This window comes from Mchenga conophoros, linkage group LG23 (genome assembly GCF_057382185.1).
Source record: "Mchenga conophoros isolate Kocher_MC1m ecotype Shallow Benthic linkage group LG23, M_conophoros_male_GT1.1, whole genome shotgun sequence".
In the NCBI taxonomy this organism is placed as follows: Eukaryota; Metazoa; Chordata; class Actinopteri; order Cichliformes; family Cichlidae; genus Mchenga; species Mchenga conophoros.
In genome coordinates this window covers 31432308-31455620 of record NC_140547.1, presented here as the reverse complement: position 1 = coordinate 31455620, position 23313 = coordinate 31432308, and the positions used below count along the sequence as shown (strand labels likewise).

Below are 23313 nucleotides of genomic sequence, written 5' to 3'. Positions count from 1 at the left end.
ATCAATGGGCTTACTGAGTGTATCACAGGCTACATAACTTTCTGCACCGACTCCATTGTTCCAGCTCAGACTGTTCATTGTTACCCAAATAACAAGCCGTGGGTGACTAAGGACATCAAAGCCCTCCTCAACAACAAGAAGAGGGCTTTCAGAGGGGGCAACAAAGAGGAGGTGAGGAAGATCCAGGTGTTACTAAAGGACAAGATCAGAGAGGCTAAGGACAATTACAGGAGGAAGCTGGAGTGGAAACTCCAGCAGAACAGCATGAGAGAGGTGTGGAGGGGCATGAAGACCATCACTGGATTCAGGCCAACCAACAGCAGGGGAGCTGAGGGAGGTGAGAATAGAGCCAACGAGTTGAATCTGTTTTTCAATAGATTCGACACCACAGTGTCTGCTCCCACCCCCACAACCTCACCTGCAGTCAGCCTGGAATCCAGAGCCACACCACTGTGCCAGCCTCTCTCTTCACATGTTGCCTCCTGTGAGATTCCTGACACCCCTCCCCCACCCATCACCTTCACTCAATACCAGGTTGAGATGCAAATGAGGAGACTTCACTCAGGCAAGTCTGCTGGACCAGACGGAGTGAGTCCCCTTGTCCTCAAGACCTGTGCCCCCCAGCTGTGTGGAGTCTTTCATAAACTGTTTATGCTGAGTCTGAGTCTGCATGTCCCGGTGATGTGGAAGACATCATGCCTCGTCCCTGTACCAAAGACGCCTCGTCCCAGTGGCCCCCAGGATTACAGGCCCGTGGCACTGACCTCCCACATCATGAAGACCCTGGAAAGGCTCATCCTGGACCAGCTGCGACCCATAGTAAGACCACATCTGGATCCCCTTCAGTTCGCTTATCAGCCTCGTCTCGGAACAGAGGACGCCATCATCTACCTGCTCAATCGTGTCTACACCCATCTGGACCAGCCGGCAAGCACTGTGAGGGTCATGTTTTTTGACTTTTCCAGTGCTTTCAACACCATCAGGCCGACCCTCCTGGGTGATAAGTTAGCAGCGATGCAGGTGGATGCTTCTCTGGTGTCCTGGATTGTTGATTACCTGACAGGAAGACCACAATATGTACGTCTCCCACAGTGTGTGTCTGACAAGGTGATTAGCAACACAGGGGCACCACAGGGGACTGTCCTCTCCCCCTTCCTCTTCACCCTCTACACCACAGACTTCAGCCACTGCACAGAGACCTGCCATCTTCAGAAGTTTTCTGATGACTCTGCGGTGGTTGGATGCATCAGCAGGGATGATGAGACAGAGTACCGGGCTGTGGTCGACTCCTTTGTCACGTGGTGTGAGCAGAATCATCTGCAGCTCAACGTGGCAAAGACCAAGGAACTGATCGTGGACTTCAGGAAGACCAGGAAACACTTGACCCCTGTTTCAATCCAGGGGGTCAGTGTTGACATTGTGGAGGACTATAAATACCTTGGAGTACACATTGACAATAAACTGGACTGGGCTAAAAACACCACAGCACTTTACAGGAAGGGCCAGAGTTGTCTCTATTTTTTGAGGCGACTGAGGTCCTTCAACATCTGCCAGAAAATGCTGAGGATTTTCTATGAGTCTGTTGTGGCCAGTGCGATCCTCTATGCTGTTGCATGCTGGGGGAGCAGGCTGAGGGTCGCAGATGCCAACAGACTTAATAAACTGATCCGTAAGGCCAGCAATGTTGTGGGGATGGAGCTGGACTCCCTCAAGGTGGTGTCGGAGAGGCGGATGCTGTCCAAGATAAAGACAATGTTGGATAACACCTCCCACCCACTCCATGACATGTTGGTCAGTCACAGGAGCTCGTTCAGTGAGAGACTGAGATTACCGAAAAGCACCACTGAACGACACAGGAAATCATTCCTGCCTGTGGCCATCTCCCTGTACAACGCATCCACTTAACACACTGTTTGCTGCTACAGCTACACATGTTTCTTTTCCAACTATTTATTTATAAGTGACTTATGTATGTATGTATGTATATATATGTATATATTGTACTATTCTTAGTTAGCGTATTGTCTGTCTTGTCTTAATGTTGGTTTAAAATGGAGCACTGTAACAAAAAATAATTTCCCCCAGGGATCAATAAAGTATTCTGATTCTGATTCTGATTAATGAACATCAGTGTCAGTATGCCAGAGTTAGCCAAAAGTCTACGTGTCACGCTTGACCTGGCAGGTCAGACAAAAACAATAAATAAGAAATTTAACAACAACATCAAACAATTTATAACGATCCAGTTCAGACAACAAATACATAAAATTACATGAAATATCATACTTATAAAGTGTAACTATTTACAATTTTACATATAAAAGATAAAACGATACATGAGTAATTATCATGTTTAGCTCTACAATGTGTTTTATGGCTTTGCCAATCACGATGGCAGGAAAATCTGGCTAAACAAAGAAGAAATCTTAATTTGGGATTATCTTAGTCTTGTTTCATTTGTTCACAGAATAATTAAGATTTGTTGAGCTCTGCAAAAGACTCTTCAGTTGAAATGCAATAAATGCTTCCTGCAAAATCTGAGGCAAAAAAACCTCCAATGAACAAAACAGCAACGTCAAAACACACAAAACATTTTGCAACAAGTTGAAGCCTCTCCTATACACTCACTTAAATTACAGCTGCAGGCTATGCAGCAGAAATAAAAACACGGCAAAAACATGCAGAGACAATCCAAAAAACATGACGTGGCGTTCAAACAAGAAGCAGCTTCTTCATTTGTGAGCCTGCGGGCATTAAAAGGATCAGTGGCCTGTCTGGTTTGGTTTGGTTGGCAAAATGTCAAAATCATGTCATGATGTTGGAATTTCAGATTACAGTGATGTTGACTTTTGTTGTTTTCTTACAACGAATAAAAAAGAAATAATGTTTCTCCTGCAGTCTCCTCTACACCAGACTGACCACGGTGTTTACTTCACTGTAAGGGTGGTAATGACACAGAGCATGAGGCAGCCTAAATAAAGAAAGCATGGAAACCACATGGTTTGAAAAGGCTTAGGCTCAGCGATCAGTCATAGCAACTCAGGACCACAAAAACCAGCAGACAACCAAACGGCCGGCACCATCACAGCCCCTGTATCATGTCACAGATATAGGTCAGCAGTGCTAAAGCATCTGCAAATCTGCAGCTTATCTCTGCCAGTTTTTTAATGCTCTAATCAGACCAAATCCTCTGGAGTGGAATTGACTCTTAAGTGGTTCCACGGTTCCACCGAAAATGGGAGGTGATATTAAGGTATCAGGATGCACATTATATGGTTAGTGTCTCTCACTTTCACACATTTACAGGGGCCACGAGGTTATTCAGGCTCATTAACAAAGAACCTAAAATATTAAAAGAAAAAGACAGAATTTAACTGGGCATGAGTATGAAGAAGTGGGTAAAGGCAAGGCAGGGAAATGGCAGAATGATGTATAAAATGTCTAAGTAAACATTTCCCACAGTTGGAAGTCATTATTAAAATGCCATAGGCTGTCCTTAGCTCCTTAGCTCTACTGCTTGGCCTCCACTTTGTTTACACTACAGCGTGTGTACGAGCACTTGTTCCAAGAACTGGCCTCACTCTTGAATTTAGACGATTTATTGCATCTGCGGGTATTCATAATTGATGACCCCGCGGGTGCTTAATGTGACACCACATTACGGAAGAGAAAGAGGGCAAGTTTAAAAATAGCCATCATCTCATCCATTATTAAACACAACCCAGAGATTTGATTCAGTATCCATTATGCCACTCCACACACTGGCCTAAGACAGAATTAATAGTCTACTGTGACATAACAGAAATGAAGACTAACACTACATAATGGATTGTTTTATGTAAGTTGAAGAGCTGTATGTACAGCAGCCCATGCCCATCTACCAAACACTTCCTGTGTTTTTCTCAATCCTGTATCCTTGTTGATTAAACCACCAAGCAACCACAGTCCAACACCAGCCAACCTCATTTTTGCTGGACCAGAGTTTTTAACTTAAATTAACAACTGAAAAGATATCTTTCAGGCTTCTGCTAACTATTTTCACTAATCCTATTTTTACCTGTGAAAAATCGTAGAAGGATATTACTAAATTTAGATATATACATGTATGTAGTTATTCATCTTAACTTTTATTTAATATTTCAATTTGCAAAGAGAGAAACAGAAAACAAGATATAAGGGCTTGACAGAAGTCTAAATGATAAGTCAGTTAGCTTAATATAATAAATTAAAGCAAGGGGGAGGTAAAGGTAGTAAACTCAGCCTACCAATATCTTTGAAGCTTAACATTTAAAATATGACAAAAATAAATATGACTTAAATATTAATCTAATCCGTGCTTTAAAAACAAAAGATTATATGGCTTAAGGGGTTATGTGTTGGACAGTCCTTGATTGGATGCACTGTTTTCTGAGTCTGACGATGACAAGAATTTATGACATGACAGTCATGCAACAATTTGTGAGCTTTACAGGCACCGGTGGATCACATTACTCTTAAACAGAGCTGTTTTATTTCTCCTTGTTTCCACTCTTTACATAGACATAGTTGCATGTGAAAACCCCACTGCAGTATTTTTAACTATCCTGATGAGCTGGTCAGGAATGATACATTTTTTATTTGTTTGTTTTACTATTACATGTGCCACAGAGCACACAAGTGCAGAATAATCTTCCTTCATACTGTAAATATGAGAGTGGAGAGAGTGGACAGCTTCAAATACCTCGGAGTTCACATCACGCAGGACCTGTCATGGTCCTGTCACATCAACACCGTGGTGAAAAAGGCCCGTCAGCGTCTCTACCACCTCAGACGCTTGAGAGACTTCCAACTGCCCTCCAAGGTGCTCAGGAACTTTTACTCCTGCACCATAGAGAGCATCCTGACGGGAAACATCTTAACCTGGTTCGGGAACAGCACCATGCAGGACAGACGAGCTCTACAGAGGGTTGTGTGGTCAGCTGAGCGCACCATCCGCTCCGAGCTCCCTGACCTGCACTCAATCTACAGCAGGCGGTGCTGGACCAAGGCCAGGAAGATCGTGAAGGACCTCAGCCATCCCAACAACAGACTGTTCTCTCTGTTGAGGTCAGGAAAGCGATTCCGCTCCCTGAAGACCAACACAGAGAGGAGGAGCTTCTTCCCGCAGGCGATACGGTCTCTCAATCACACCACCACACAGTACTGACCCACACATACAGTTCTTACACACACACTGGACATTCTGGACATTGTTTTCACTTCATCACTTAAATCACTTTAAGCATATTTGCACTGCACAAGACATAATGTGGATTGCACAACACTGGACACTACATTCTTCATTTCCAGTTAATACTTGTACAGCTGCTGTTATTGTGTATAGATTTATTTAGATTTCTTCATACATTCTTATATAGTTCTATATTGTGTATTTTGTTGTACAGTTATTTTATTTTCAACTTTAATTTATATATTTTATCTTATTCTTTCCCAATTAAATTTACCCTTCATTAGGGCTGCTCAATTAATCGAATTTTAATCACGATTACGATCTGGGCTTTCAACGATCATTAAAAATGACAGAGCCGATTATTAGCCCCTCCCTAATTTATCCGTGACACCTTAAAGGCCAGTCCGTGAAAATATTGTCGGGCATAAACCGGTCCGTGGCGCAAAAAAGGTTGGAGACCGCTGATTAAGAGGACCCGGGGGAAGCTCGGAAAGCTAAGCAGAAGTTATTTGGAGAGGAGAGTGACTGCTGTTGGTTGAAAAGAGAGGTAAAAAAAAAAAAAACTTCAGTGGTGTTGCACACTATTTTATATTATTTTCTAAAGTCATTGTTAACCCTTTAAATCCGGTCAGAGCAGCATGCTCCGTTTTGTGTAACTATTTTTAAATCCCTGTAGAACCTGAACCGCTTAAGCTAGCGCAATAATTTGTTTTGCATATGAAACCGGAGGAGTTGTACTTACATCTTATGCCATCAGCTTGTCCTCGGTCACGGTTTCCTTCCACATAAAGCTTTGCAAAAATTGCATAAAAAGCGCTTGCAGGAACAAAAACATAATATTCCAGAAACACGCTTTGCCGATCCGATCAGCTGTTCGTAACACTTCCCACAGTGAAACAGACGTCAGCGCGAACGATCGCATGTCCGCCATTTCCTGCCCGAAACCGGAAGTGACGTCATTTTCGCGAAAAATGTAGTTTTTTACTTGTAGGCCTTAAAAGCCTATACTGGTCATGTTTAACTTTTCTGAATAGTTTCTGGGATGCTTAGAACTCAAATTGCACTGCTGGAAATAGTTTATTTTGATGCACCTGCTGTTTTCTTTGCAAATTTGCATCATAGGATTGTTTTTTTTGTTTTTCCTGCAGTATATAAAAATTGGTGTATCTCCAAAATAAAACTATGAAGATACTCAAACTAAATTTCCTGTTGTTGTAAACTATTTTTTGCAACTTTTTTGTATTTAAAGTTTTGAGGGATAAACCTCTTAAATTTCTCCAAGTAGAAATATATGTAAAAAAACAAAACAAAAACGATATAAATTTTTTTGTAGTTTATTGCACTTTTTTGCAATTAATGTAGTTACTATGGACTTAATGCATACATATTATTAAAATATGGGCTATAACAGTTATTTAGCAACTTGAAATGCTCCCACAAATGGCACTACAACATGTAAAAAAAATAATATAAGCTCTGGCGGACTTGGTTCTATAGTAGGTCTTAAAGGGTTAAATAAATATCGTCAAATAATCGGGATCTCAATTTCAGTGAAAATAATCGTGATTATCATTTTTGCCATAATCGAGCAGCCCTACCCTTCATTCTAATTTGTGTTGTACAGTTATTTCATTTTTAACCTTAATTTATATTTTATTCCTTCCTAGTTAAATTTACCCTTTTTAATTTTTCATATTTATTTCCTATCTTATTCATAGCCTTTTCCTTTTTGGTTTTCTTTAGGTCACGAGCAGTTGTCCAAGCATTTCACTACATATCCATATCGTACTGTGTATGACTGTGTACGTGACAAATAACAATTTGAATTTGAATTTGAAATAAGACAGGCATATTTTGTTACCTTTGTCATTGTGTGGCCGTTTGGTCATTGTCTAGTTAAAAGATGAAACTGTGCGGGTCAGATGACAGAATGTGTATGGATGGGTGTGTTTAGCCTTCATTATGTTAGAGCTGGTGTATATTTCAGTTACCTGGCAACCTCTTCGGGAAAACAGTAGGTCGTGGCGAGTGTAAAGTATATGCACCAGAAATTGGCAGTTTGAACATAATGTTTTTGATACAGTAAAACACGCCATTCTTTAGAAGTACTGCCTTTGAGCAAGGCACTGAACTTTGCACCAAACAAATTCTCCTCTGTAGCAAGAACGAAGCAAACTACTCCAAAGGTACACTGCATGATACACAGTGGGTCAAATATGTTCATTCACTTGCCTTGGTAAGAGCCTTTCTCTTACCATCAACACTGACGTCCTGACAGCCTCGGAGACGCTCTGCCTCAGCTCTGCGGCGGTTCCCGGTTTGTTGAGACCCCGGGTAAACTTCCTCGCCTCCAGTGGCGCAGCAGCCATAGTATAGCCCACCTTTCATCAGACAGACAGGTCCCGCGACGAGCACACGGTGTGCGAGGTTGTTTACAAGCTGTCGCTGCAAAACGTAGATACTCTGCGCTCCGGGATGTCCGACTTGCCTAAGCGCAGAATCGTGCAATTTTATTCTGTCGTCATGCTTTTCGTAAACTTAACGCTAGCGGACAGTGTAGCCCAGGATACCTGGCGACTGCGTCCCCAGTCAACAGCGACCAGAGAGCAACATCCAAAATCCTGCGGCGTCTCGTCCCGGCAGCCGAGGTCCCTTTCGCAAACAGACACGCCTCCTTTAGTCATTAGGACAGAGCTTTTTCAGCCATCATGTGCCTATCTGGCCAAGTTCTGTGACTCCATAGTGTAATTGTTTCCTCATACGATAGTGAAAGCTGCTGTCAGGTGGTTCGATTCCAGTGGGAAATACATATGGCCTGTGGACTTGAGTCAGGAAGGAAATTTGTAAAACTACAAAATTAAACACGACGAGCTACCCGCTGTGAAAAGGGAGCCTCGGAAATCAGAGCCCTTGAGTTGAGCTGTGGCCCATATTAACTACCCTTGAAACGGGAAACGTTCTAATGTTTTTCCGTGGTATAGATGATGTGAGGTTTAAGTGTTTTCTGTCTCTTTCCAATATTAAAAGCTTCAGTGTTTTCCATTGCAATTAGGGTTATTTGTTTTATATATTCATAAAAGGACTATATAGGAAAATATATATAGGAAAACTTGATTTTTGAGATTAGATGAGGGAAAACCACACACCGGTTAGTCATAGGCACGGGCTAACGTTGCCACCTGCTGGAATAATTACAGTGTACTTTAACACTTATAATGTTTTATTCACTACACAGAGGCAGTAAAGTAACACTAATGATTGAATAACAAACGATGCCTTAAATGACAATTGGAAAATTCTAAGTATAAGTAGGTAAATGCAGGAATAGTACATTATATATTAACGCTCGATCAATGACTAATAAAACGTTCTTGCTGAACGATTTTATTCTTTCCAAGAAACTGGGCTTCTTATTTCTAATTGAAACCTGGCAGCGCGATGGTGACTTTTCATCCTTCATCGAACTTTCCCCGAGTGGGTACTCCTTCATCAGCCAGCCTCGGACGTCGGGTCGAGGAGGAGGTGTCGCTGCGGTGTTTGTCGGACATTTGTCATCCTTTGAACTACAGCTGGTTAGAATTGGAAATAAAGATCCGTTTTACTGCGCTGTAGTGTGTGGCCTAAACAGTATGTTTTAAAGGAGTTCAGTGACTTTTTATCCTCGACTTTGTAGCATAGTCGGGGATTTTAATATATACTCTGACCTCTTTGCCAGAGGTTTCCTTAGCGTCATGGATTCTTTTCATTTTACTCAGGATGTGTCTGGTCCCACACACACCAAAGGACACACACTGGACCTTGTTTTTACTTTAGGTTTAAACATTGATTTTATTTGTACTGAGGACATTTTTATTTCGGACCATCGTTGTATTCTTTTTAACCTGTCTTTTCATCTGTCTCTCTCTCCTATTCGACATGTGGTTAGCTCTCGCATCTTAAATTCCTCCACTGCTGTTAAATTTTCCGATGCCTTTAATTTAGTTTTATCTCCTTATAACGATGTTCATTTTGTAACAAATCTTTTTAATAATCATTGTCTTTCTATTTTAGACGTGGTTTGTCCTGTCAAAACTAGACTAGCTCAGGTTTCAAATTCGTCTCCCTGGATAAATGACAGCATTCGCTCCTTGAAGCGTTGCTGCCGTAAGGTTGAGCGTTTATGGAGGAAAACGCTTTTGCATGTCAAGCTCCTTCATTTTAAGATAAGATAACCTTTATTAGTCCCACACGTGGGAAATTTGTTTTGTCACAGCAGGAAGTGGACAGTGCAAAAGTTATGAGGCAAAAATTAGAATACAATAAGAATAAATACAGTACACAACTGTACAGAATAGAATAAAATAAAATACTATATACAGTAGAATAAAATAAAATAAATATACAATAAGATAAAAATAGAATACAAATACAAATACTATATACAACTGAGTAAAAATACAACGATGACAGAAAGGATTATTGCACTTAGTATTATTGCATATGTATGGATGTGTGTGCTTGATCAGTTAAAGTCTTTATTATGGAGTCTGACAGCAGTGGGGAGGAAAGACCTGCGAAATCTCTCCGTCCCACACCGTGGGTGCCGCAGTCTCCCACTGAAGGAGCTGCTCAGTGCTGTCACAGTCTGCTGCATGGGGTGGGAGATGTTGTCCATCAGGGATGACAGCTTAGCCGCCTTTTAGTCTCTTTTAGACCTTTTAGTCTCTTTTAACACTTCAGTTCGAGATGCGAGGGCTGCCTATTTCTCAGACTTAGTGTCTAAGAGCAGGTAACCCCAAGGTACTATTCAACACCATTAGTGATATTGTTGCTCCTGCTCCACCTGCTGTCCCAATTATATCAAATGAAGATTGTGAAAATTTTCTTTCTTTCTTCGTTGAAAAAGTCAGTAACGTGAGGAACAATATCTCTCCTTCTGTGTCTCTCTTGTCTGCTCCAACTCAAGCTAGGCCTGTAATTTTAGAAAGATTTTTACCTGTGTCCTTACCAGAGCTGGTCAAGTTAGTTAATTCGATGAAAGCGTCGTCCTGCTCTCTTGATATTTTACCTAGATCTTTGTTTAAAAATGTCTTTCAGTCTATTGGTCCCTGTGTGCTCACAATTATCAATACCTCACTGGTTTCTGGTCAGGTCCCTGTTTATTGTAAGAATGCTGTTATTCACCCACTGTTAAAAAAAAACTAAGCTTCTCTTCTTAGTAGCTACAGACCAATTTCAAAATTACCGTTCATTGCTAAGATTTTAGAAAAGGTTGTGGCTAAGCAGCTTATAGCTGTTCTAGATGAATACAGCATTCTGGATAAATTCCAATCTGGCTTTCGTAGAGCTCACTCTACTTAAACTACACTTCTTAGAGTCTCCAACGACATTTTGATGAGATGTGATGCAGGAGAATGCTCCGTTCTGTTGATGTTGGACCTGACTTCTACCTTTGATACTGTGGAACATCATATTCTGCTAGATAGGCTGAGACACTGGGTGGGTATATCAGGGGCTGCTTTGGACTGGTTTGAATCCTATTTGCATGAATGATCCTTTTCTGTGGCTACCTGTAAGTACAGTTCCTCTTCTACTTTTCTTGCCTATGGTGTGCCGCAAGGTTCAGTTTTGGGGCCTTTATTGTTCTTGCTGTATTTACTTCCTCTTCAACACTTATTGAGATTTCGTATCACTGCTATGCAGATGATATTCAGTTATATATCTCCTTTAAGCCCCATGATGTTTCCAAGCTACAGATTTTGCATAAGTGCATTAGAGGTTGGATGGCTGGAAACTGTCTTCAACTAAATGAGGAGAAGACTGAAGTCCTTGTTTGTGCTCCTAAAAATTTTGTACCTAGTGTTATGGAAAACTTGGGTCCAACTTGCTACATTTGCCAAACCGTCTATCAGGAACCTTGGTGTTATTATTGACTCAGCTCTGACTTTGGATGCCCATGTAAAATCTCTGGTTCGCTCCTGTTTTTATCACTTGAGAAACATTGCTAAGCTGAGTCCCATTGTATCGCGCTCCGAATTGGAAGTTGCCATTCATGCATTTGTTTCATCTCGTCTGGATTATTGTAATTCTTTGTTTACTTGTTTATGTAATGCCTCTTTGGAGCATCTGCAAGTTGTTCAGAATGCTGCTGCAGAGCTTCTGACCAAGTCCTCCAAGTACTCCCATGTCACACCCCTGCTGATTCAGCTGCACTGGCTCCCCGTTAAATTCAGAATCCACTTTAAGGTTTTGACCTTGACTTTCAGGGCTCTGCATAGACAAGCACCAACATATATAAGTGAACTTTTACATCCATACATTCCCAGCAGGTCCCTGAGGTCATGTGACCAGGGCTTGCTGGTTGTCCAACACACGAGGCTGAAAACAAGAGGCGACAAAGCTTTTGTAACTGGCCCCCGGATTGTGGAACTCTCTCCCTTTGAGCCTGAGATCTGTGGACTCCGTGGTCGCTTTTAAAAAACAGCTAAAAACTCATCTTTTTAAACTTGCTTTTGGTTGATTTTTATTTTTAGGTTTTAGTTTCTGTGAAGCACTTTGTGATTTTTATCTTGAGAGGTGCTATATAAATAAAATTTTACTTTACTTTTACGTTATATTTGAGCATGTTTGATTGTTATCATCTTTTAACAAACAGCAGTTATTTATTTGTTTTTATCAATACCTATCGCTTTGTACTATAACCGTGTTATAACGTTGGCGTATAACATTGGCGACTATTTTTCGAGGTATAAGATGTTAACGTCAGGCCGGTGTTTACAGTAATTAACGTTTCGACAGTTCCATCGATAGCCTGAATGCAGCACATGATTCAGGGTGTTGTATCCATAGTCTGCAGCACAGTGGCGCTGGCTCACCCCTCCCGCGGTGGAATTCTGTCCTCCACCCCCAACACCAACCCACAGCAACCTGATACCGGAGACGAGCGGTCCAGACAAGCCTGCAAACGAGGCGTTCCCAGCCGCCCTGTTCAGAACGAGAGATATCCATCTCCTCCCGCCGCCATCTGTCAGCGCCGGAGGAGTAGTCGCGGTGTACCGCACACCAGAAAAGCTCAGTATAGGCGCCACTGATTTATGAATTTTGTTTTCTTTTGCAAGGAAGCGCGAGAAATGAGACGGGACAGAGAAGTAACTGGCTTGGAATTAAGCTAGCGTCGGTTAGCAGTCAGCTTGCGACCTATCCGGGCTAAGTGGCTAATCTTTAAATGCCGAATTTATAGCTGTATGTGTCGACGACTGGACATTTTTATAAAGGGTTAAAGCTGAGAATGGTTTGAAATCTAGACGAAAGAACTGAGTGCCTGATTTTTCGTGGTATTTACCCTCTTTGCCTAAGTTTTGTAGTACCAGACAGTAACCCCTGGCAGCTAGCATGTTAGCTAGCAGATATGGACGTTCCTCGCTGGCTAGTTGTGGATGGCAGATCCGCCAAACAAGTTAGCCGCTCGGCTCGTCTGTCCAGGCTGTGCTGGGGTCGGAAACGGGACTAACTTAACTTTCATTTGCACTTAACGATCGTGAACAAATCACCGACCCCAACCTAACAGCGTTACTTTTTTGCACAATTGCTCGATGTATTATTCCATGTCCGTGAGAGTAGTTCAAGTTATGACGTGAGGGAGAGGGTCTGAAAACAAAGTGGGAACTACAGAAGAAGTAAAAAGAAAACTCGGTGGACCTCTAACTACGAGACCAAAGTCAGTCAAGACTGTCATGGCTGTGGGCCGAATCACGATAAAGTCGCTGGCTGAATTTGGAATTTGCTTGGCGATTTTCCTGACTTCAGTGGCTGGTGAGTGTGTTACTGGTAAATTGATTTTTGGTTTGAGAGAAAATGTGCTCCTCATTAATATTTAATGCTTTCCTGTTGGTTTCTGCTTCTTTCTATACCTTCGCCATGGTGCAGATGTTTGAATATAAAACGATTTTCGTTTTTTGTTAATTGTATTTATTTATTTGTGTGTGTGTGTGTTTTGGCTGTGGTTAAAAAAATCCGAAAGACATTTGTTGCTCCCTGTGTTTGTGTGCGTCTGCCTCATCTGTTTGTTTTTTCTTCCCCCGCATCTTGTCTGGTTAGGTCTTTTCTGGAGTCTTCTATATCACTCATATCATTGAATGTAATAAAACATCATAGATATCTTCTCTTAAACACAGCAGCAAATTCACCCCTTGCTTATTTTAATCATTGGGTGTACAAAAGTGCTTAGAAAAACACTGCCAAACATACTGCAGCCATTGTCTGCCAAGTTGTGCCCCCTGTTCAAGACTTTGGGCTGAAGCCAGGCTTCTGTGAGACCTTGAGTGTGATAAGATAGTAGCAGAGCTGCACAGAGATAGTGGAGCAGTGTATGCAGGGAAAGGAGGAGAGAAGAGGGAGCAGGTGGAATGTGTGGGAAGGTATTTTAAAAGATAGGTGCTTTTGGTGAAGTTCAAGATTGTGCTCAGGCTCTGGCACCATGTTTGAAAATAGGGGGGTTTGTGTTGCCTGGTTTGCCCATCCCAGTGCGTGGGTGTGAATGTGTGTGCTTCTTAATAATGTATTATTATTTCTGTGAGTGTGTGTTATTGCCTAGGCTCCTCCATCCATTCATAGACAGGTTATTATCAGAAACCCACATTTAAAACTGCTGTTGCATAGGAAAGTATAAGAATGCATTTAGCAAAATTGGAATACACTGTGTGACTGTGTTCATATTTTAAAGCTGCCTGCGGATGGTGCCCTATTTGCATTTAGATGTGTATTTAACAGACAAGGTGGTTTTATAACATGACATTGAAGTCTGCTTTTTTAACCTATTGTGAGACCTATTGACTCGGGTTTGTACCTATCTAGTGGAGAAAAAGCATGATTCAATAGACAAACATTTCTTGAAGAGAGAGCCTTTCAGGTTGTGGCTAAAATCATTTACAGAGGTGCTTTAAAAAAAGAAGACAAACAAAAAGCAAAATGTAAATTGTGGTGATGTCATTTGATATTTAATTAATACTTTACCTTCATGAGTGTGGCTTACTTGCGCCGACTGTCAGAAGATTGACATATTACTTCAGTAATCAACACAAGGGCAATTAATTGACGCTTATGTGTGTATGTGTGGTGTAAACGACCAATAAATCCAAATCGTTGGACTGTGCAAAATTAATTAGGACAGCAGTCAGAGAGAAAGAAGACAAACTGCTTGCTCTCTATGCTGTTGCTTTATGAATGCAAAGCAGACACATCCCGGTGCACCGATCTTGAGGTCATCCTTGGAACGATAAAGATGAGAAGCAGCACAGGGCTGTATATCTGGCAGAAGTGTTAGTCATCTCTCTGACTAAACGTCTTGCTTTTTTTTTTTTTTTTTTTTTTTTTCTTCCTCCTCCTGTTGTCCCCTTTTCATGACTTTTCTGTTACCTCTGTTCATGTCTGAATTCCCTCTGCTGCCATGTGTTTAACCTGTTTGCAGCTTGGCCTGGGTCGTCCTTTCGCTGACTGTCCATGGTGACTCGTCAGTATGTGGATGTGGGTGTAGGTGTATGCCTGCTGCTCCAATATGTCATGTAGAAACCGTTTCAAACATGGCAGAAACTTGCACACCATACCTGCAGTGCGACCACAGGCTTTCTTTGTAACAGGGCTTTTATTTACAGAGAATTCTTTCCAAGTAAGGCCTAAGTTGTAGCATATTCATGCTGAAAACCTGTGTGACAATTTAAAAATATAAAAATTTTTCACCACAGCCAAAAACTTAGTCTTCTACCAGGTAAGCTGGAGATTTGGGGGTCCAAAGAGGATTATAGTAGCACCAATATACTATAGAATAAAAGGCCTGCTCATTTGCTCCGCTTGCCCAAACCTAAAGACATTGTCTCGAGGGCCCCATACTGTGGCGTTGACAGACCTACTGTTCCCTAGCCTGGTCGCCCCTCTCTAGCCTTGCAAGGCCACGGCAGGTCTCTTGAATCTGTCAGCTTGGCCACATCAGTGGCTCAACAGAAAGTGAAGTTAGTGGCTCAAGATTACAGACTCCTGTTGGACTGTGGTGTGGTTGTTAGATGTGCGTCCTGGCCCACATTGTAGGCCATGGAATTCTTTTAGCCAGGTGTAAACTGCTGTGGATCCTTTGATTTGCTCATTCTTTTAAAATGCAAGTTTGGTTGGAAAACATGTAGAAGAGGATGGATCAGAATTATTTAAATATCACTCTCAATAAAATTTGAGGAATTTGTCTTGGTGGCAGAGAGGTGGCGAAGATGGCACAGAGAGTACTTTCCCTGAGTTACAGGCTGCACCTATCAAATATTTTTAGGACAGTTAAATGTTCTCAAAAATAGTTTCTGCTTATCTTTTGTTCGTTGAAAGCTTTTTGGGAGAATTAGTAATCCAAATAGTGGCTTATTATGATGCACACTAATATAATCAAACCAAGCTTTAGGAATGATTTAACTGTCTTTACTCAGTGTCAGCAGTGTGAAAAAATTACCCAAAGCCCACAAGCTCAAATTACCAAGCTGTGTCCACTTTGGCCCTCACCCTACACTGCTGAGTGTGCATTAAGCTCTCAGGATGTGATGCCGTACATCCTGAGAAGCAGAAGGATAGTAAACAGGAGGACAGTCACTCATGAAATTCTAAAATATCAGCCACGTAGAAGCAGAAATAATATTTACATAACTGGAACAGTGCAAATTAAAAGCTTAGGCTGGAGAAAAGCACTGGCCTCACTTTGATTCCATGATATTTTGGTTGGTCCTCGTCATTATTTTTTAAGATGTGATACTGACTGCAGATAGAAACAGACCAATGGATGCTGGAATGGGCAGGAGGTGGGAGGTCATTTGATCTCTAATACAGCCAGCGTTGTACTCTATTAGCTGAAAAAAATCAATGTGTCTCTCTTCCAGTACCACTGGTTTAAGTTCTGGGCGGAGGTAAAAGCAGCAAGAGATACAATAGAGCAGTGTTTAACATGCTTCCGATTTGGCAAAAAGGAGAAATTAGCGGATGCTTTAGAAAACAAAAGGTGCAACCTTGAGATGGTAACTCAGAGTGACAGCCTATGATTAGTACGAGGCATTTTCCTTGACCAGTGCAGACAATACATCTAGAGTGTGCAAAAAGTGTTGTTCAGTGTGTGGATTAACAGTTCTGCTTGGGTTCGTGCGTACTTACATGAACAGAAGGTTTAAAAAGAAGGCAATCTGTTAACTGCCACTTATGTGGAATTTGCTGCAAATGTGTATCCTCCTCTTTGTAGGTTTTAAATCCTCAGACGTCAGTATTCCTCATGTCCACATTGACTTACAGTGATAGCTGCAACAGAATGAAGTGCAGTTATTATGTTCCTTAAAATTAGGGCTGCTCGATTATGGCAAAAATGATAATCACGATTATTTTCACTGAAATTGAGATCACGATTATTTGACGATATTTATTTAACCCTTTAAGACCTACTATAGAACCAAGTCCACCAGAGCTTATATTATTTTTTTACATGTTGTAGTGCCATTTGTGGGAGCATTTCAAGTTGCTATACATCAATACAACTGTTATAGCCCATATTTTAATAATATGTATGCATTAAGTCCATAGTAATTACATAAATTGCAAAAAAGTGCAATAAACTACAAAAAAAATTGAAAATCGCTTTTGTTTTGTTTACATATATTTCTACTTGGAGAAATTTAAGAGGTTTATCCCTCAAAACTTTAAATACAATAAAGTTGCAAAAAATAGTTTCCCACTAGAGATGGCACGATACCACTTTTTTATGTCCGATACCGATATCATAAATTTGGATATCTGCCGATACCGATATGAATCCGATATAGTGTTTTTTAATCAACAAAACTGTTTTTTAAAATATCTTGCTGCATTTTGCAAGTCTGCAAGTTCATACTCAAGTTTAAAACAACAACTACACTAAAGCTATTCTGTTATACCTGTATACAAAAAAAATATTTCATAGTTCAGCAATACTGATCAATCTAATAAACTTAAACCTACACCATCCTCCCTATTCTGGTATTTTAAAGAGTACTTAGCGTAAATATTAAGCAACCTAACTAATAGGGTTCCAACTCCCAGCAACAACAAAAAGAAATAAATAAAAAATAAGGAACCACCCCTCACGCGCCACCTCATGATGCTTAATCGACGTAATCAACCTTAATTTGATGCAGTGTGAAAAAAAATGCACAGAAATCAATTATTTTTCAAGAAATATTAAATAGATTCAACATCTTTCTTCAACAAAATTGCAGACTGCACAGATGGTACCTTCCCAAAGTAAAAAGTACTATAGCTTACTAGGGTATATATTAGACTTAATAGTCACTATATACAGTAATTGACTTCTATTCATTTTACATCAAATTAAAACTTTGGGTGTCAGATAATTATTTATTAAAAGCTCGACATTTTAAATGAGAATAAGAAAGAAAAGTATGTCTTTGTGCCCCCTTTTCCCTGTTCATGCCCTATCGGCCCCCCTGGCTAAACTTTGCTAGATCCGCCCCTGCACAGTTACCAGCGTCAGCTACATAAAAAAAGATCCTGGTGTAGAAAGTAATATTAAATAAATTCTAACAACAGCTTATCAAGCTTAAACGTGCTGCTGTTGTTCAGCCGCTGGTTTCCTCTTTCTGGTGCAAAGTGGGCCAAAAACAAACAAGAGACACGGACTCGCGACAGAAAAGCCGATCAGCTGATCATTTAAGCAGTTTCACGATTGAAGTAGCAGCCGGAGAGCGAGAGGCAGTCGCTTGTTAAGCTTAACGTGGGAATGCTTTACAAACATTCAGAGATGGACTTACACACTTGCTTTACTTCTCTCGGGGATAACTTTGTCGGAGATGAAATGCCAGGTTGCTAGCGAAGCTCCACATGCTATCCAGACCACCGACAGGTCCCGCATGCCACAGCTGCTCTATCACGTGATGCATACTGCTCCGACTGCTAACGTTCTGAGGTGAGTTACGGCGTGTTGCAAGTTTTGTGAGGTGCTTTCGTGATATTTAATGGATCGGATTACATTTTTTATTTTTCTCCGATATCCGATCCAGTAATTTAGGTCAGTATCGGACCGATACCGATACGTAATATCGGATCGGTCCATCTCTATTTCCCACCACAGGAAATTTATTTTGAGTGTCTTCATAGTTTTATTTCGGAGATACAGCAATTTTTATATACTGCAGGAAAAACAAAAAACAATCCTATGATGCAAATTTGCAAAGAAAACAGCAGGTGCATCATTTCACTGTGGGAAGTCTTACGAACAGCTGATAGGAACGGCAAAGCGTGTTTCTGGAATATTATGTTTTTGTTCCTGCAAGCGCTTTTTATGCAATTTTTGCAAAGCTATATGTGGAAGGAAACCGTGACCGAGGACAAGCTGATGGCATAAGATGTAAGTTTCATATGCAAAACAAATTATTGCGCTAGCTTACATGGTTCCAGTTCTACAGGGATTTAAAAATAGTTACGCAAAACGGAGCATGCTGCTTTGACCGGCTTTAAAGGGTTAACAATGACTTTAAAAAATAATATAAAATAGTGTGCAACACCACTGAAGTTTTTTTTAACCTCTCTTTTCAACCAAAAGGCAGTCACTCTCTCCTCTCCAAATAACTTCTGCTTAGCTTTCCGAGTTTCCCTCGGGTCCTCTTAATCAGCGGTCTCCAACCTTTTTTGCGCCACGGACCGGTTTATGCCCGACAATATTTTCACGGACCGGCCTTTAAGGTGTCGCGGATAAATTAGGGAGGGGCTAATAATCGGCTCAGTCATTTTTAATGATCGTTGAAAGCCCAGATCGTAATCGTGATTAAAATTCGATTAATTGAGCAGCCCTACTTAAAATTAACATTTGGTAGGAAGTTAGACCAGATGTGCATTTAACAAAAGTAAGGGGAAAAGGCAGCAGAAATGAAGCAGGCCAGGTGATCAGATAAAGCACCTGATATTGGATTAATATTGGAATTCAGCTGGTAGTAATGTTTTAAAACCTGTATAAAATCTTGATTTTGTTCACCTTGACTTTTTATTTTTATTTTTATATGAAATATCACACTTTCCAAAGCATGGTTGCTGTATTATTGATGGCAGAGTTTAACAGTATTAATTAACCTGATGGATAATTGAAAAAATGTGATTACCTTAATTTTTTTAAGTCGAAAATTCAAAAGTATGAAACATTCTTTACATTTCCAACAAGCATTCAGCATTTTTGTGGGGTAAAAAGTTAATGAAGTTACCTGGCTGGGACTATAGACAAAGCCTGTCACATGATGGCTTAAGCGGTCGTAGTCATTCATGTGCACTGCCTCTTCTTACATGAAAACCCCCCCAGATAATACAAATGACAGCGATGGTATCATAACTTACCTTTATTTACTGTGAGATTGAGTGTTGTTTCCACTTCTTTATTATTTTTTTCATCTTCCTTTATTTATTTTATTTTTTTCAACTAAAGAGTATGTCTTAAATATATTAGTTGAATTGTTTTCCAACTACTGTTATTGGGTATTATCTTGCTACCTTTAGCCCCTAGGATAACAAAGGACATTAGCTAGTCCTAAGCTATTAGTCACTTGATTTATAGCCAATTATTTGATTTAGGGCTGCTCAATTAATCGAATTTTAATCACGATTACGATCTGGGCTTTCAACGATCATTAAAAAGGACTGAGCCGATTATTAGCCCCTCCCTAATTTATCTGCGACACCTTAAAGGCCGGTCCGTGAAAATATTGTCGGGCATAAACCGGTCCGTGGCGCAAAAAAGGTTGGAGACCGCTGATTAAGAGGACCCGAGGGAAACTCGGAAAGCTAAGCAGAAGTTATTTGGAGAGGAGAGAGTGACTGCCTTTTGGTTGAAAAGAGAGGTTAAAAAAAGCTTCAGTGGTGTTGCACACTATTTTATATTATTTTTTAAAGTCATTGTTAACCCTTTAAAGCCGGTCAAAGCAGCATGCTCCGTTTTGCATAACTATTTTTAAATCCCTGTAGAACCGGAACCATGTAAGCTAGCGCAATAATTTTTTTTGCATATGAAACTTACATCTTATGCCATCAGCTTGTCCTCGGTCACGGTTTCCTTCCACATAAAGCTTTGCAAAAATTGCATAAAAAGCGCTTGCAGGAACAAAAACATAATATTCCAGAAACACGCTTTGCCGATCCGATCAGCTGTTCGTAAGACTTCCCACAGTGAAACAGACGTCAGCGCGAACGATCGCATGTCCGCCATTTCCTGCCCGAAACCGGAAGTGACGTCATTTTCGCGGAAAATGTAGTTTTTTACTTGTAGGCCTTAAAAACCTATACTGGTCATGTTAGACTTTTCTGAATAGTTTCTGGGATGCTTAGAACTCGAATTGCACTGCTGGAAATAGTTTATTTTGATGCACATGCTGTTTTCTTAGCAAATTTGCATCATAGGATTGTTTTTTCGTTTTTCCTGCAGTATATAAAAATTGGTGTATCTCCAAAATAAAACTATGAAGACACTCAAAATAAATTTCCTGTTGTTGTAAACTATTTTTTGCAACTTTTTTGTATTTAAAGTTTTGAGGGATAAACCTCTTAAATTTCTCCAAGTAGAAATATATGTAAACAAAACAAAAACGATTTTCAATTTTTTTGTAGTTTATTGCACTTTTTTGCAATTAATGTAGTTACTATGGACTTAATGCATACATATTATTAAAATATGGGCTATAACAGTTGTATAGCAACTTGAAATGCTCCCACAAATGGCACTACAACATGTAAAAAAATAATATAAGCTCTGGCGGACTTGGTTCTATAGTAGGTCTTAAAGGGTTAAATAAATATCGTCAAATAATCGAGATCTCAATTTTAGTGAAAATAATCGTGATTATCATTTTTGCCATAATCGAGCAGCCCTAATTTGATTTGTAGAGATAGATTGTAGCATTGGCTGTGGTAGCAGGCCTCTTGATGACAACCTTAGCTTAGCCTAAGGATTCTCTAGAAGTGTGTTATTCAAACATTTTAGTTGTAAGTAGGACACTGGGAATGCTTGTCATCATAGAGGAGGATCAGTTATGCTGTTCCAACTTGAGTAGAGAGGAATCTAGTTTTTACTTTACTGTGATACTTTCTTTGCTACTTACATTTGGAACATCTCTGCTAGCTACCCAGCGCTAACCAGAGACCACCTCTCTGCAAAACAATGTTGATAGGAATAATTGATGCCGCTGGGAAAAACAAAAAAAAACTTTTGTAGTTTCTAAACTAGTTTTCACAATACCATTTAGCTGGTACAGCACTGATGCGAATCACAGTAAAGGGCAACTCAGGAAACCAAGAACATATGCATATAACATTCTTTATCAGCCCTGAGTTCAAACCACTTTAAAATACAGTACCAAATATATTTCAAAATGGCAGAAAATATGACTTATTGTAGCTTAAACCTAGCGATGACTGTCCGCTCTTTGCATGGTAGCAGCATAATAAATTAACTACCAGAGTCATTGGCTTCCATTCTTTCTGTGACCTAATTGTTTCAGATCTTTTTATTGAGCTGAGATTTTAGTTGTGCAGAACATTACAGCACGTGTTAAATCTTAGAGAACAGGTGAAAAATCCACCATATCAGACAGCCACAGTCCTCTGGTAGAGTGGGTGGATGTGTAGGGGAAATCAACCAGTCAAGCTATTATGTAGCCCGTCAAGCCTGTACTTGTTCATTTATTCAACGAGAAAATATGTGTTATAAACACAGACTAAATTCAGACACAGCCTAAAATGAGAGCTTATCCATAAATCTGAGATTATCCTATACTCGCAAAATGATAATAAACACCTCTTCGGTCTAGTTCTCATCTGTGTTTTCATGAAATATTTGAGAAAGTTTTAAATATAGAAAGAGGGTGGGGGGTTGGGTTTTAGTATAAATACATGGTGGTCTGTAACGAAGGCCTTTAAGCTTTGAGGGGCAGTACAAGCCACAGGATTAGCATAACTGTACCAGACCCAGACAGATACAGACTGAGTGGTGGTTTGTTTTTTTGTTTTTTTTGTTTTTTGGGGGGGGGCAGTCCCTGAGGCAACAGATGGGACAGATTAAAGCCCACTCTCCTCACCCCACATCTCCAGCATCTTAAAACTCAGCCAGGGGACTTGAAAAATTGGGAGTGTCAGAAAATACCTTAAATTCCTGTCCATCGTACTTCAGCAGCAAGCATGCACCCAAATAACAATATAATTTAGAGACACTAGTGTTTTAATGGCTGTCGGCGTGCAGCAGCTTGAGCTCTTGTGACACTGAAAACACCGTGCTCCTGGGCAAAGATAATGCCCCTCTGCATTTTCAGCATATTTGTGTTGTGTTGAGATGTGAAATGAAAACGTAAACACTAGAAGGAAATGAGTGTGTTTTAGTAGTACAGGTGTTGGAATATATTTGTTTGAGTCAGAATCAGCTCTGTTTAAAATTTCTATGTGCAGCATACTTTCAGCTCCACATAAAAAGCAAAGCAAGAGAGCACATCTCGCATCCTGGAGTAGACCGTGATCGCGTGCCAGCAGAGATGATGGTGTGTGCATGATGCACCAAGCACATTTCAGCCTTTAGTCAAAAAGCCCTGCTCTGTTTTTTTTCCCTCCTTTCCTTTTCCACCCTGTGTCTCTAATCTTGAATGTGTGGAGAAAAAACAGCCAACACATCCATGCACTGGGTGACTTTTAATCAAGTCTCAGACTGCCGTCTCTTGCATTGGTGCTATGGGCCTTGGCAGCACTGAGAGAGGGAGAGAGAGCCAGATTAGATCGCTGTTGTTTTTTTAGTAGGGGAAGGGGGTAGTCCACAGGAGTGGGAGGGTGCACTGAAGGCCAGCTGGGGGAGGTGGAGAGAGATTAGCAAATAACTGGGCCATGGGTAAACACTCAGCAGTGCCCGCCACCATCCAATGAAGAGGCACAGAGCAGTAAACTACTCTGAAGCCTTCTGATATGACTACCCCCTCTCTCCTCCCCTCTCTCCTCCTCGGTCCACTGGCCTTGCCTGCATCTGACCCACAGCACCCAGGTACAGAGCCTTCCATGACCAATCATAAATGGAGAAGGAAAAAACACAGAACCCAAGTCAAGTA

The 23313-nt window shown here is 40.7% G+C and overlaps 2 protein-coding genes across 4 annotated transcripts in view; one reads left to right on the top strand and one right to left on the bottom strand.

The window, feature by feature from the left end:
- LOC146547620 (dedicator of cytokinesis protein 9-like) overlaps positions 1–7866 on the bottom strand; it is a 67214-nt gene extending 59348 nt beyond the window's left edge. For 2 of the 3 annotated variants that reach the window (XM_085264637.1, XM_085264638.1), the window contains exon 1: positions 7465–7865. In XM_085264637.1, coding sequence (XP_085120763.1) covers positions 7465–7578 — 114 coding nt within the window. In that variant the 5' untranslated portion in view covers positions 7579–7865. Of the gene's footprint in view, positions 1–7464 lie in introns of all 3 variants that reach the window. The other variant, XM_085264632.1, reaches the window with a different exon arrangement.
- Positions 7867–12113: 4247 nt separating this feature from the next.
- LOC146547619 (bone morphogenetic protein receptor type-2-like) overlaps positions 12114–23313 on the top strand; it is a 46574-nt gene continuing 35374 nt past the window's right edge. The window contains exon 1 of the mRNA XM_085264639.1: positions 12114–13000. Coding sequence (XP_085120765.1) covers positions 12922–13000 — 79 coding nt within the window. The 5' untranslated portion in view covers positions 12114–12921. The remainder of the gene's footprint in view (positions 13001–23313) is intronic.